General features: G+C 51.6%; 1 protein-coding gene across 2 annotated transcripts in view; it reads right to left on the reverse strand.

Annotated features, from left to right (window-relative positions):
* GNG4 (G protein subunit gamma 4) overlaps positions 1-16,075 on the reverse strand; it is a 50,425-nt gene that overhangs the window by 14,584 nt on the left and 19,766 nt on the right. Inside the window, exons 2-3 of one of the 2 annotated variants that reach the window (XM_037037316.1) lie at positions 13,767-13,867; positions 10,246-10,353 (exon numbers count right to left, since the gene is read on the reverse strand). In XM_037037316.1, the coding sequence (XP_036893211.1) occupies positions 10,246-10,332 (87 nt within the window). In that variant the 5' untranslated portion in view covers positions 10,333-10,353; positions 13,767-13,867. Of the gene's footprint in view, positions 1-10,245; positions 10,354-13,766; positions 13,933-16,075 lie in introns of those variants that run through there. The other variant, XM_037037317.1, reaches the window with a different exon arrangement.

Here is a 16,075-nt window from a genome sequence, read left to right on the forward strand (position 1 = left end):
TAGGAAGGGTGAGCACAGAGTTCAGGCGCACTGGACAGCAGACCTAGAGGCACAGCTCTGGGCTTCTGGCTGGGTCTGAGGGCGGGGTCTTTATTTATTTTCTGTTAGAAATGTCATTCTTCTGACCTCAACGTCATGCATCATCTTACTTACATCCCTTCCCTGAGCTTCCCCCATGCCCTTCTAATCGCCAGCCACTCATCTATCAGAACAGCACACTTCCCTGATTTTATACTTTTTCAATTTTAACCCTTTGTTTTTCATAATAATTTTTTTTTACTTCATTGATTGGGAAATTTTTACCACTTAAAAAATTTTACATGCAGTATTTTTACTTTATGAACTGGATTTTGCGATACATTTGGCCTTTCCATCTTTGTATCATAAAACATTTGCTTCTGTTTTCCTAGTACTTTTATGGTTTTGTTATATTTAAATCTTTCATGCAAGTTATGGACTGACTTTATGCCCCCAAACTCAGACGTTAAAGCCATAATCCCCAAAGTGACTTATTTGAAGATAGTGCCTTCAGAGGGGGAATTCGGCAAAGGTTAACTGAGGCCGTAAGGGTGGGGCCCTAATCTGGTCGGACTGGGTGTGTTTCTACGAGGAATGACCGCCCGACAGCTCTCTCTCTGAGTGAGCACAGAGGACAGGCAGCGAGAAGGCAGCTACTGCACCCACAGAAGAGAGGGCTCAGCAGCAGACGTCAGCTCTGGGGGCACATTGATCTTGGACGTTCAGCCTCCAGAACTGGGGGAAGATCAATTTCTGTTGTTTAAGCCACAGTCTGGTATTCTGTTGTGGCAGCTCAAGGGGACTAATAGAACCCCTCTGAAATTTATCTGGGTACAATTAGTCACAGATGCAGCTTTATTTCCTAAAGCACCAGCAATTCCCAGCAACATTTATTAACACGCTGCTCTCACTGAGCTGAGGTGCATCAGATCGCAGCCCAGATTCCCATGTGCTTGGGCCTGTGAGGGACCTCCCATTCGGTCCCACTGATCTGCCTGTCATCAACCTTTCAGTACTATGACTTTATAGCACATTTTCACACCTGAGTGAAAATTCTACAAGCCTTCCTCATTGAACACTCATGCTTGTTTTTTCAAAAAATAAACTTTCTGGATATTCTCACACACTTATTCATCTAATTGAGTTTCAGAATAATTTAAAGTTTGCTTTCTTCAAACACAGAAACAGAATTTTGATTGGATTTGCATTACCTTTGTATGTTAATTTAAAGGAATAGACATTTTTGCAATACGGACTCTGCCTATTCAAGAACAAGGTATCGCTGTCCCTTTTCAAGTCTTCCTTCATGCCCTTTTACATTTCGAGTGTATGTATGTATTTATTTATTTAATCCTCACCGGAGAACAAGCTTATTGATTTTAGAGAGAGCGGAAGGGAGGGAGAAAGAAAGGAAGAGAAACGTTGCTGTGAGGGAGATACATCAATCGGCTGCTTCTTGCACACACACTGACCAGGGACTGAATCCACAACCCAGGCATGACCTGGACTTGAACTCAAGACCTTTAGGCTTTGGGATGACACTCCAACCAACTGAGCCACACCAGCCGGGGCTCAGGCTGGCATTCTAGTCCATGCCATTAGTTTCACTGCATGTGGTCGGAGAATGTGCCATTGAGTGCGGCTTATAGAGGAGTGTTCCTGGTAGTTGCTGGATAAAGTTATATATAACCACATATATGTACTAGACAAAAGACAGGTAAGAACATATTAATAGGTAAAACTAGTAAGGTTGGTCTATTACATATACACTAATTTTATTTATGAATACATGCTTACTTGCCTTTGGTCTTGTTTATCCAACAAATACTGGGAAAGTCATACTAGGCTCTTAACAACTTGTCGGTTTTTCTGACATTCTTGATATTTTGCACTGTGTACTTTTTATATAATTGGATCATACGGTAAGACTATATTCAGCTTTGTAAGAAACTGTCAAACTGCCTTCGGAAGTGGCTGTACCACTTTGCATTCCCCCCCAGCAATGAATCAGAGTTCTGATTGTGCCACATCCTCTCCAACACTTAGTGTTGTCGGTGTTTTGGATTTTCACCATTCTATTAGGTGCGTAGTGGTAGCTCACTGTTGTTTTAATTTGTAATTCTCTAGTGGTATATGATGTCAAACATCTTTCCCTATGCTTCTTTGCCACCTGTGTATCCTTTGGTGAGGCATCTGTTCAGATCTTTTGCCTTTTTTTAAAAAATGAGGTTGTTTTCTCATTGTTGAGTTTTAAAAGTTCTTTGCTCATTGTGGATATTAGCCCTTTATCAAAGTGTGTTTGCAAAGACTTTCTCCCCATCTGTAGCTCATCTTTTCATACCCTCAACAGTGTATTTCATAGAAAAACTTTAAATTTGAATGAAATCTAGATCATCAATTTTTTCCTTTGTGGATTGTGACTTAGGTGCTACACCTAAAAACTCATCACCAAACCCAAGTTCACCTGGATTTTCTCCCATATTATCTTCTAGAAGTTGTATAGTTCTGCCTTTTACATTTAGGTCTATGGTCTATGGTTTAATTTTTTGTGAAGGATGTAAAGTCTGTGTCTAAATCCCCTTTTTTCACATGTGGATGTCTAGCTTTTCTAGCACCATTTGTTGAAAAGACTCCCCTTTCTCCATTGTCTTGTCCTTGACCCTTTGTCCAGACCAGTTAATGTATTTAGGGGGTCTACTTGGGGGCTGTCTATTCTGTTCCACTGACCTGCCTATTCTTTTGCCAGTGTCACTGTGTCTTGATTTCGATGGTTAAGTCTTGAAGTCAGATAGAGTCAAACTTCCAGCTTTGTCCTCTCCTTCAGTACTGTGTTGGCGATTGTGGTTTTTTTTACCTCATCATACAAACTTAAGAATTGGTTGGTCGGTGTCAACAAGATGACTTGCTGGGTTTTGATTGGGATTGTGTTGAATCTATAGACCAAGTTGGGAAGAACTGATATCTTACTGATATGAAGTCTTCCTGTCCAGGAACATGGAATCTCTCTTCATTTATTTAGATCTTCCTTGATGTTGTTCATGAATTTTATAGTCTTCCACATATAGATATTGTACAATATATTACTTTCAGCTCGAGTCCCTTTACTTAGGTTAATGTCTAATGTAAAATATACTCTGTTTTTTAAATTAAATCTGAGAGTCTAAATTAGTTGTTTGACTTAGTACTTATTAAGATGGATATATTTGGTGTTGCTTCTGTTGTTTTATTTTTTCCTTTTTTTATTTTTATAGTCTCTCTGTTTTCTAGTTTATGGTTTTCTTCCATGTGGAAACCTATTTGTAACATATAATATGCAAGAAACTCTTACTAACCATAAGAAAAGATAAGAATCACAGTAGAAGTTCTGGCCAAGATGGAGGCACAGGTAGAAACCCTTTGCTTCTTCCACAACCAAAAGGAGGATAACAACCAATCTGAGATCAATAAACAATTAAAAGCGCCAGAACATCAAACTGCACGGAACTCTGACAACCAAGGAATTAAAGAAAAAAATCAACCAGAACGACCAGACCAGCAAGGCTGACCGAGTGCGGACTGGCTCAGAAAAACTGCGGAGGGAGAGGCAGCTGAATGGCAGGGCTGACGGCCGAGCTTGGCTGAGCTGCACGGGAGGGACAGACTTAAGGGGAAAACAGACTCAAAGCTGACTGTGGGCTAAGGCAGGGGTTGCCACGGTGGGAGATACTTCCAGTCTGACAGGAAAGTCTGTTGGAAAGTGCACTAGAGACCGGCAGGCGGGCTGCAGTGCTCCCTCTCTGGCCCCTCCCCCACAGGGAGCTTCGGCAAAGCAAAGGGGTTGCCCCGCCCTGGTGAATATCTAAGGCCTGGCTCCCTTACAACTTATCGGCTGCGCCAAGACAGAGAAATATGGCCCAAATGAAAGAACAGAGCAAAACCTCTGAACTAAGCGAGGAGGAGATTGCCAACCTATCTGATGGAGAATTTCAAGCCCTGGTAATCAAAATGCTCACAGAACTGATTGAGCTTGGTCAAAAAATTAAAGAACAAGTGGAAGATACCCCAAAGGAAATAAAGCAAAATATTCAGGGAACCAACAGCGACAAGAAGAAAACCAGGATTCAAGGCAACGATTTGGAACAAAAGGAAGAAATAAACATCCAACTGGATCAGAATGAAGAAACAAGAATCCAAAAAATGAAGAGAGGCTGAGGATTCTCTGGGACAACCTGAAACATTCCAATATTCGAATTATAGGGGTGCCAGAAGGAGAACAACAGCAAGCAATTGTAAACTTATTTGAACAAATAATGAAGGAAAACTTCCGAAATCTGGCAAAGAAAATAGACTTCCAGGAAGTCCAGGAAGCTCAGAGAGTCCCAAAGAAGTGGGACCCAAAGAGGAACACACCAATGTACATCATCATTAAGTTACCCAAGATTAAAAACAAAGAGAAAATCCTAAAAGCAGCAAGAGAAAAGGAGACAGTTATCTACAAAGGAGTTCTCATAAGGCTATCAGCTGATTTATCAAAAGAAACCTTACAGGCAAGAAGGAGCTGGAAGGAAGTATTGAAGTCATGAAAGGCAAGGACCTACATCCAAGATTACCCTACCCAGCAAAGCTTTCATTTAGAATGGAATCACCAACAAGCTCTTATTATATAAAATGTTAAAGGGACTTGTCTAAGAAAAAGAAGATAAAATATGAACAATAAAAGGACAACAAACTCACAACAAATGAACCTAAAAGAAAAGAAAACAATAACAACAAAAACTAAGCAAACAACCAGAACAGGAACAGAATCAGAGAAATGGACATCACACAGAGGGAGTTCAGTGGGGAGGAAGAAGGGAGGAATGGGGGGGAAAGGCACAGGGAAGAAGAAGCATAATTAGTAGGCACAAAATAGATGGGGAGAGATAAAAAAATGGTATAGGAAACACCCTGACTGGTGTAGCTCAGTGGATTGAGCGCGGGCCTGCGAACCAGAGGATCGCGGTTCGATTCCCAGTCAGGGCACACTCCTGGGTTGCAGGCCAGTTCCCGGCAGGGGACACACCAGAGGCAACCATACATTGATATTTCTCTCCCTCTCTCCTTCCCCTCTAATGATAAATAAATAAATAAAATCTTTAAAAAAATGGTATAGGAAACAGAGAACTCAAAGAACTTATATGTACAACCCATGGACATTAACTAAGAATGGATGTGGGCGAGTTGGAGGGACAAGGTGGAAGGGGGATAAAGGGAGTTAAAGGGGGAAAACTATAATAGCATAATCAATAAAAAATACTTAGAAAAAAGAAAACTAAAAAATAAAAATAAAAAAAGAACCACAGTAGAAAACTGGGCCAAGGGTAGGAACAGGCAACTGGTAAAAGGAAAATTTAACATATGAAGTTAGTTTAACCACAGTGAGCCCATGAAATACATGTTAAAACTATGAGGTGTCAACAATCAAGAAAGGGTGTGCCAGAAAGGTAAGAACAAAATGTCAGGGGCAGACCCCCTGGTCCCCTGTCCCTGTGCCACCACTGCTTTCCAGCTGCCTGGTCTTGGGCAAGTCACTTAACCTCTGCAGGCCTCAGTTGCCTCCTCTGTAAAGTGGGATTATGAGTAGCAGCTACTCACAGAACAGTTGTGAGCACTGAGCAAATTCAATATAAAGTTTTCAGAGCAGCAGATAATAAGCACTCAATAAATATTGCTCATTCTGAACTGTTACTGTTATCATTACCTATTATCTGTCAAATTGGAATGGCATGAGGAACGGCACTGGAAAGAGTTGGGGGGACAGAGATGTCACACCGCTGATGAGAGAATAAGCTGGGCTCTCTTTTCACAGAGAAACTTGGTTACCATTCAAACACTTCAGAACGTAACACCTCCTTCGACCCGGCAACGCACAGTCTGTGGCCACTTACCAAATGGAACAGAGTGGCGCAAGTTCATCTACCAGTGTGTTCACTGTAACACTTAAAAAAATAACACTGAAAACTTGGAAGTAATGAAAATGTCCAAGGACAGGAGACCAGTTAAATAAATGATTGTACAATACATCAGATGATGGAGTAAAGAGACATTAAAAAATAACATTTTAGGAGAGTATTTACTGACCTGGATCTATAATCACAATATACTGCTCGATAATAAATCCTTTTACAAAAAGTAATAATTGTACTAACCCTAACCACAGTTTTACAAAAAGAAACTAGGTGAACAGCTACATGGAAAAATATGAAAATGTATTGGTTACAGACCCTTTAAGTTTTCTTTTTATACTTTTCTATGTTTTCCAAAATTTTCTAAAACAAGTGCCATTTTCACGAACAGAGAAATAGCATTATTCTCAAAACGAGGACTGAAGCCCCCAAGGCCTATGCTGTCGTGGTCTCTCTGCAAATGGCCGGGTGCCCGCTGCTTCCTCTGGGGACACACGCATATCATTGCACACTTACGTGTGTGATGGGCTCTCTCACGCTCACGGTTAAGAAATCTACACAGAGGAAGCAGCGTATATGTGAAATAGACCTTGAACGCCTGTAAATTCAATTTGGGGTCCATGTCAAAAATACTGCTGACCATGTATTCTCTTTTCTTTGGAGTGCCAAATCACGAAGGCTCAGTGTCAAAAAGTAAATGGGACATTCCTTTCCTTTGATAAAGTTATTTCCCTTTTCCAAACTGTTTTCTCCCAATGTTTCCTAACTTTGATGTGGAGGACCGCCATAATGTGTCATGACATCATGACTGTTCTCGGGGCGCTGCCTGCCAGCACCTGTGTCCCTTCGCGTGTCTCCCAGGCATACCCTGCATCGCACGCCTTTCTGTCCCTGCCCTCGAGGTTCGCCATCTACCAAATGCAGGCCGATTCAGAACAGCTCCGTCTCCCAGCCGACAAGCATCAGACAAAGCCTGTGCTGGCACAGCCAGGCCTCATGGCAGCCTCTTTAGAGAAGGTGAGTGCATCCCACAGATGTCCCAGCAGTGGTTTGGCCAGTGAGTCCCTCTGCCCCAGCAAGTCTGGCAGCTGTTTCCGGGTCCCTGGCTGAGAGCTACTGGTTTCCTGGAGGTGTCCATCCACATCCAGAGTTCACGTGGGACTGACCCAACCCAGCTCCTCTGGGGCAGGGGAATCAGGCACCCTGTGGGGTTTCCAACAAAGAGGCGGTTCCCAGAGGCCCTGCTGGAGCCTGCATCCCGGCCTGCGCCCACCCCGTGCCTCCCCTGGGCGGAGGGGGGGGGGAGGGGGCGCCTTCTCTGCAGCTCAGCTCCTCCCAGGCTGCACAGGCCAGTGCCGAGCCCCACGTCTCCACTCGAGCCTCCTATGCGCTGCTCCCCTGTACCTGCCGTGACTGTTACACTGATTCTACTCGGTGATCAGTGTCATGAAGGTCCCCCCATGCCCGATGGAACTCCACACTTCTGGAGTCCCCAGGGAGTAAGGCAAAGAGTAAGGTGTTCTTTCTCTGAGGAGTTTCTAAAACAGTTGTCTTTTATATACTCTTAATTCCCTTTTTCAGGATCCTGAGCACTATTTTCTAAGCTTGTGCTTTTGGGAAGCCACATGGGTTCTACGCTGGGTCACTCTTGTACTTATGGCAACACGGAGAACACTCAGCAGCTGACGCTGGTTCTCAAAGAGGAGCACCCACTTTTGCGGGGTCGCCCTGGTGAGCTTCCGGGTGGGGTGAAGAGGCCTGTGTTTGCCAGGTGGGCCCCTGGGGAGGAGGTGGACCCCCGGGGAGAAGGCTGGGGGGGCCGGTACTTGGACATCAGTGGATGAGGGTGGGGGCAGGAAGGGTGCGGAGGCTGTGTGTGGAGGGTCCTTGGCCGGGCTGTGGTGGGGGCCTGGCCGTGGACCACACACTTCGAAGGGTCTCTCCCTTCAACGCCCCCACAGAATTGGGAACGAAATCTATGTGGGCACCTAGTGCTTTTGTGTAAATGACATTTTGGGGGGACAAATGGGATCTCGGGGTAATAGTGGGTATTTTGGCTACAGTTTTCCTCCACGAACCGCCCAGACCTCTTTGGGTTCACAGTGTTAATTTTTATTACCTTTCAGCCCAAACAACTGCTTAACACAATTACCGTCTCCCTCTCTCTGTGTTCACAGACCTCCTTTTCCTTCTCATGAACTGAGGACACCTGCCCTCCTGCTTGCCTTCCTTCCGTCTTTCCTTGCTCCCTCCTCCTCTAGACGCTCCTCCCAGCTCCCTAAACCACAAAGCCCAGAGGGGGCTCTGCCGTTAGCTGCACATGTGCCGGCTGTGGGGCCGTTCTGTTCTGCACCAGCACCTGCTCTCAAGGGGTTGTCCTCGGGGCCCAACCGGTGGCGTGTCCACCTGGGAGCCAGCTCTGTGGGACTCATGGCACTGATTTCTCCCCAGCCTCCAGCTGTCCCCCTGCAGCTCAGTGCCCCACTCCAGGACCCAGGGGCACAGCCCCCTTCTGCAAGGCTCCCATGCAGTCAGCCTGTCCTTCTCTCCTTTCATCTGGACCCAACATTCTACCAGAGCGCGAATGGCTCCTCCCCTCCCTGGCTCGGCTTCCCGCTGCCACCACCATCCAGGCTCCCTTCCTCTTCCTTCCCTGCAGTGACCTCTCACCCACCCAGAGACCCTGGTTCTGCAACCCCCACCCTCCCAACTCTCCTCCTCTAGGCCCTTCCAAGGTCAACATGGGGTGTCCTTGGCGGCTCCCTGTCTTCCTGCAACCCATCTTTTTTGTCTGGCTAGTTGGCACCAACACGCTCCATTTATTCCTGCCAAGATTTGCACCGAGCAGATTTCCCACCAAAGCCAGAGAGCCCTGAAGCGAGGCGCGTCTGGCACCTAAAACCATGTATGAACGTCACACCCAAATGTCGGTTTACAAATCTTGGTGCAGATGTGGGGAAACAAACCCTCACCCATCGCTGCGGGGGTGGGGGTGAAATGCTGTGGCCTCCATGGAAAGTGGCGAGGCGGGTCCTCAGAAAGCTGAATGGAGACGCTACCCAAGTGGGGCCACAAACCCTTGCACAGCTGTGTTCACAGCAGCACCATTCACAACGGCCAGAAGGTGGAAACAAGCCAACGCCCCTCATCAGATGGACAGAGAAATGAAATGTGGGGTGGCTATACAACGGAATGGTATTCATTCATAGAAGGAATGAAATTCTGATGACCTGAATGGATCCTGAAGACATATGTCAGGTGAAATAGAGCAGACACGAAGGACAGATACTGCATGATTCCACTTACACGAAGGAGGGACCTGGAACAGGCAAATCCATACAGACGGACAGTGTGACAGAGGTTTCAGGGGCTGGGGAGGGGCTGGAAGGCTCCTGTTTAATGAGGAGAGTTTGTGTGGAGTAACGAAAAGTTCTGGGGATGGACCATGGTGATGGCCGCACAATATTGCATCACACTGTGTCCCTTCCTCCACTCCTCCAAGGTTATGTCACTTTCTGTGCATGGCTCCTGCCTCCTGGGACAGTATGCCCCCCGAAGTCCCGGGGGAAGGCAGTGACTGTCCTACGGCCGCAGGAGCAGGCTCTCTGGCCATCACTGGAGCATGAGGGCCGGCCTTGGTGAGGGGCCTGCCGGAGTGACTGCCTGCCCTGCCCACAGAGGCCTCAGGGCTGCCCACTGCCCCAGGGACTGTGTGTGGTTCGAGCCTCAGATGCCTGGGCAGCCCCTGGTTTTGTGTCCACAGACCACAGAAACATGGAATTGGGCTTGCTGGTGGTGACAGGCACTAATCCCATCACAGTCAAGGAAAATAAGCAGCATTTCAGAGCCTCCTGCTTGCTTCCAAGTGGCATCTGGAGAAGAGGTGGCTTCAGCTGGCTTTAGTCCTCCCCACAGGAGGGCCCTACATTCACCAGCAAGATGAGCAGCGCCGGAGGCAGCCAGCACCTTCCTGCACTTTCCCTGAAGGGACATTTGACCAGCACCATGCATGGTTCAAAGCTTCGCTCCCCAAAGAGCCCCTGTCACAACACCCAGAGCAGTCTAACCTTGGGGCGCTGGTCTCATTGAGGAGCTCCTTCTTTTTCGCTGACCAGGACAACAGCTCGATGGAGCTGCAGGGACGGAGTTCACTTCTGGAGGCTCCTCACCGCGCTCGTGCACACTGTGCATCACCTGGGCCCTGGGCACGCTCCACCACCAAGCTTGGGTGGGTGCTCTGCCGGGGGATGCGGAGGGCCACTGTGGGCGGGGTGTGGGCAGAGGGGTGGCTGGCGGGGCTTACCTTCACCCGGTCCATGCACGCCTCCATCTTGAGCTGCTCCACGGCCTTGCGGGCCTGCGAGATGCTGGTGGTGCTGTTGTTGGACATGCCCTCCTCTGGCCCGCGGCCCTGAAACAGCCCAGGACACAGGGTTGCAGGTGCTGACTCCCCAAAGCCCAGGCAGAGCCCTCCTCAGTGTCACCCACCTGTCACTCCCAGCCCCCAAGAGGTCTGTCCAGCTGGAGCATTCTGGAGCACAGACCCTGGGGTAACAAAAGGAGTGCCCCTCCAGGGTGATGACACTTGTGTGTGCAAACACTCTCAGCCTGGGGAGAGGGAGTATCAGGACCCAGATGGTACTGCCCCCTTCCCTGTCCCCACAGCCGCAAGTAATACCTTGACATTTGCACAGCTCGATTCTTTCTTAAGTATTGTAACAAGCCATTCGTTCCCCTAGCAGCCCATGAAGTTGGCAAAACGCATTGTTTCCTGCACCTCACCCCCACACCCAGGAGGAGAATGTGCAGGACGCCCAGGAGTGCAGAATAGCCGAGTACCCCTTTGCATCTGGGTGGGGACGGTGCCCCAGCTCCTGGGCTGAGACTCACTGACTCTCACCCGTCTCACTTACTCTCTGTTAGCCCCTCCTCCCCTCCTCCCCACCACTGTGTCCCCTCCAGACCATGTCCTGGCTGGGTCATCACCCTCTGACTACAGCCTTGGACCCTCCTCTTCAGCCTCCAAGAACCGTGTCCCTCCACGTTGTCACCTCGATGACAGGGTTTGCACACCCCGGTCACCTCCACAGGCAGCCTAAATGACAGGACCAGCACTGCTGTCATGCTGTCTTCTTGCCTTTGTCCCTAGAACCTGACACGAGTCCTCCAGCTCTGTGCCCACTCCACTCACACGGAAGGACGCTAAGTGTGGCCTGTGCTGGGGCTGGTGCCGTCAGCCAGTCACAGAGCGGCTTTTTTTGGTCCTCAAAGTGGCTGGGCCACCTCCCCTGTCCCTAGTCACCCCCTACTCCTCCTAATGGGCTCAGTCTTCAGTCTCCATCATTTCCCACCACCTCTGACCTTGCATCCTGCCTACCGACCTCGCTCCCAGTGAGTGGACGGACGGCCACTGAGGCAGGGCCTCCTCAGCCTCCATCCCCACCCCACCCTGTGCCCACTTGGCCCTTATGCCCACTCAGCATGGCAGCCACTCCCCTGCACCGGGGCCTGCTGCCAGCCACCCACCACCCCTCCCAACTGCTGACCCAGCCAGCAGGGCCACCGGTCGCTCCAGGGACTGAGATGTTACCCTCTCCTGGCCTGCCTCCCTGCAGCGGCCAGAGCGCTGGAGCAATCCTCACCAAAGGGACGCCAGGGAAGTGTGCCGGGGACTGGCAGGAAGGGGTTTCTCCCTGGCGTGGAGGCAGAAGGGGGCAGACTCCGGCCTCAGCTGCCTGACTGAGTTTGGTCCTACCGACCGCTGGGGACGGACCCAGGGCCAGGTCAGGACACTCAGGAGACACTGACGTGGAATCCCGCATGGGGTGGGGCCTGGGCGCTCTGCTTCTCCCTGAGACAGACTCTATGTTTTTGGCAGCTGGGCCAGGAAGCTGGAAGCGCCCTCGCTCGGGGCCCATTCTTCGCATGGGGGCACTGCCCCCTCCTGGCGGTTCTGCCCCCTCACCCCACGTCCCCTCTGCGTCCTGGTTCCTGGTGCCTTCTCCTCAGCACATTGAGATCTTCTTCATCCTAAACCACCATCACCCAAGAAGCAGAAAGCCCTCCCACCCTGGTTCCCACTTCGGCCCAGGAAGGAGGCGGAGCAGAAACCAGTGAGGCCGGTGAAAGGCCCGGAGGGCACTAACTGCGGGGATGGGGAGTACGATGCCGAGGGCCGCCCCGCCCGCCCGCCTCAACCCTGCTCCACTCTCTGCCCTCAAGTCGCCAACCCGTTTGCGTCACTCTTGCGGCTCTCAGTGACCGAACACTGTGTCATGGGTGTTCACGCTCTCTCCATGTGCACGGTCTCTCACAGGGCCAGTGCCAGGACCCAGCCTGTGACCCCCAGGGCGGCATCTGCAGGTCAAGCTTCCGGGCTGATTCCGGCAGGTACTGGGGGTGGAGACCCATGTGGCTGGGGTGCCCTCGTGCACCAAATCGCCTTGCCAAGCATCCCAGGTACCCGCAGGGCTCTCAAGATCAGTCGATTTTGAACTTCCCGGGGGTCCCTGATGCTGTGCCCATCCTGATGGAGGGGCTGGGTTCTGGTCCCAGGGCACATTTCTGACTGGTCCCCATTGCGGCTGCCCCGCTGCCCACACAGAGTGGCCAGGTTCCAAATCGCCTGACTGTGCGCCTGGAGGCACCTCGAGGCCAGGCCCCACCCCCTCGGTTTTCCACTGCAGGGACATACATGTCAGGGAGGCGCTGCAACTGAAGTCCCCAGCGTTCCTCCCCACCTGGCCACCCCTTCTCACCCGACGGGGGAGTGAGGTGGCAGGAGTCCCGTCCCCCAGGGTAGGCAAGGCTGCCCACTAGGATAGCTGGCAGGGCACGAGGAGATGGATTTGCCAACTGAAGCTAAAGACGTGACCCGGTGGGAAGGTCCCTAAGCCCCCGACCGCCTGACTGGGTGCCTCTGAGCCGCACTGGAAGAGCACCCCTGACCTCCAAGGCCATCCAGGCAGCACACACTGCGTGACCTGGAGGTGCCTCCCTCCTCGGACACGTGGGAGTGTCTGCAGCCCACCTCGACCCCACAGGAGGAACGGGAGGGGGGCGAAGTGGAGGCAGGACAGAGCTGACCATGCGTCCTGGACCACCCACTCCACTCACTTGAGGGGAGAGGGGAGGTGAGCCCACTGCTTCGGGGAGGGGCTCCGAGTCCCTCAGTCACACAGCCCACGGGAGACTCTGGCGGGCTGTCCCTTGCACACAACTCAGCGAACGCGGGGCAGCACGCTGGGTGGGTCTCCCCAGGGCTGCTGATCTGATTTGACTCGGGCTCAGCGTTTAGACTCCCCGGAGGGTGGATGGCACTGTGCCTCCTTCTCAGCCACCCTCCCTAACAGGACTTATCTCCACCAGCTGTTGATACATTTTGTCTGGCAGAGGGGCTCAGTCTGTCCCCCTGGGAGATGCCTGACCGACCATTGAGCACAGACCCCCCCACCCCACTCCCAGCCTGAAGGGACCAACCACTTTAGACGGAAGGGAGAGGCGGGGTGCTGGTTGACCCCCTCCGGAACAGGGCACAGCTCTTGCTCAGGGGGGCAAAGAGCCTGGTTCCCCAGCCGAGGCCCCACACTCACCAGGACGGCTCACTCCCCCTCCCCTGCTGTCCCCACGGGGGGCACAGTGTCTCAGGAGGGGTAGTATGAGGTTCCCTAGGGGCCCCATCTGCTCTGCGAGAGGGGCAGGAGACGAAGACAGCTGGCGGGAGAGGAAGGTGGCGCTGTGAGCACCAGGCCACAGGGGAGGGGCCTGGACACACGTCACTGCTGGAAAAACACTTGTTCTCCAGAGGAGTCGTCACTTCCTTACCTGCTGAGAGGCAGCACGGTGACACACCTGGGCAGGGGACAGGCTGGTGACGGCGGCAGCTGAAAGTTGTCAGCAGAGAGGCTGGGGCTCCTGCTCTGTCTCTGAAATCACAACCAGAAATGAGTTGGCAGGTGCGGCACCAGCCAGGTGTCCCCCAGACAGCCCCGCTCCCACTGTGCCCTTTCCTTGTGCTCGGCAGCTGTCCCCGGAAGCCTGGGGACTCTCGTACCAGAGCACAGGTGAGCGGAAGGCCGGAAGGGAGGCTCCCAGCTGGACATGGCCGCCGGGCCTCACCATACCCGCCGCCCCCAACCCGCAGGCCCCGCCCAGGCGCCGTCCCAGCTCCAGCGGACTCTGCCAAACAGAAACAGATGTTTCTTTCTCATTATGAAAAGATATGTCCATTGTAGAAAACGTGAAGATTGAGAGAATTAGAGCAAAGAAAGTAAAGATCGGTGACAGCACCTGGTCTGAGACAGCTGTGGTTAACACGGCGATGCACACGGTTCATGCACGTTAGAGAAAACCCAACCGTGACCCCAGAACGTTTTTGAGGGGGGTTGCCCTTAGAGGGCTTCGTGGTCTCTTTAAAGCTGGGGACACTCCACACACAGGCGACAGACCGGCTCCCCCTGCAGAAGGCTGACTTCTGGGACGGGCTGCCTGGAGTCCTGCTTGAGGGGTGGCCCCCAAGATGGCACTGCTTTCGGCAGGAAAGTGGAGGACAAATTCTCCTAACAAATGTCCAGAGCAAAAATTCGCTTGCCACCCCTCCATCGCAGCGGTACGATACGTGGGTTTGTCACCAAGATTTCACGTACTGAGCAGACGGTTGGGAGTGTCCCCCAGACAGTGGGGGTCACAACTGTTTGGAGGAAGGGCTCTGAAAGAGAAAGGGGTCCTAATGCTGCCGACAAGTGGCAACCACTGTAGCAGTAGAGGGCGAGGACTCGCTGCATGTGTGTGTGTGGGGGGGCGGGGCACAAAGCGGCAGTGCACCTCATGTGACAAATTTTGTGCTTTCTCACAGTCACTCCAGGACCCCGGAGGTGAGCAGCAGAGAATGGGTACACCTGTCTACAGGGGCTGATGGTGACTACAAGCCTGTGCCCATCTCTACAAGGAACACCTGCTCCTTTCTTGGTCTTTGGGAGGCCCTGAGAATGTGGAGCCTGCCCTCAGGGAGACACCAGTCTACAGAGGCTGCTGTGCCGACAGGCCTGTCTGCCATCGCGTGGGCTGTACGGTTCGTATGGTTCAGGTACCGTACAGCACTGTATAACCCATGCTGCAAGGTCAGGCGCCTGCGACAATTTAGCGGGCCCTATGCCCTAATGACTGAGAATGAGTGCCTGCCAGACATCCGTCCCTCCAGCCAGACCCCTTCATCCCACCAGAAGTTACTCAGCCGTCTTGCTCGGTCTGGGTGCGCCCCCAACGGCAGAGCAAACCCAGTGGCCATCGGGAGTCTGGGAGCTCGGCCTCTGCCCTGGAGGGTCTCCCCTGCCCCTGCCCCACGGTGCCCCTCTACGCTGTGGACTTCCATGCCAGCCGATCCATGTCCTGCTGGGAAAGGGCCATCTCAGCAGACGGACCGGGCTGTGCGACTGAGATGAGGTGGTTGTGAGCTCTGGGCCCAGGTTCCCAAGGGTCCAGCTGCCGGCAGCTGCATTTCACCCCTAGCATTTCCTGTTTTAAAGTACAGAAAATACATTGAAATGCTTGAACTAAAAAACGGATTGAAGTGAAATTCACATGGCATAAAAGAAACCCCTTTGACGTGAACAGTGAGTGGCGCTCAGTACAGTTCAAGCGCTGTGCCCACACCGCCTCCACCTGCTGCCGTGCATTGCCATCGACGCCAACGGAACACGACCCGCACCCCGTCCCCGTAGCCCAGGGCAACCACCCGTCTGCAGCCTGAATCCGTGGATTTGCCTTTCTGGACACTTCAGATCAATGGAGTCACAGCCTGTGATCCTGTTTGGCTTATTTCACTCAGCATAGTGCTTGGGGGGTTAGTTTCCTTTGTAGCACGTACCAGTACTTCATTCCTTTTCATGGCTGGATAGTATTCTGTTATGTGGATATACCACAATTTTTTAACCCATTCATCTCCTGATGGACACTGGGGCTGTTTCCACCTCTGGCTGTGGTGGGCTCTGCTGCTGTGGATGTGACTGTATCTGCATCAGTTTGAGCACTTGCTGGGAAGCTCTGTGCGTCCCCACCAGCAATGTATTAGGGTTCCAGCTGTTCACATCCTCACAAACATGTTATTTTCTGTTTTTCAAATTTTAGTCATACTA

The sequence above is a fragment of the Sturnira hondurensis genome, unplaced genomic scaffold, assembly GCF_014824575.4.
Source record: "Sturnira hondurensis isolate 20B ecotype Veracruz unplaced genomic scaffold, ASM1482457v3 Scaffold0022977, whole genome shotgun sequence".
In the NCBI taxonomy this organism is placed as follows: Eukaryota; Metazoa; Chordata; class Mammalia; order Chiroptera; family Phyllostomidae; genus Sturnira; species Sturnira hondurensis.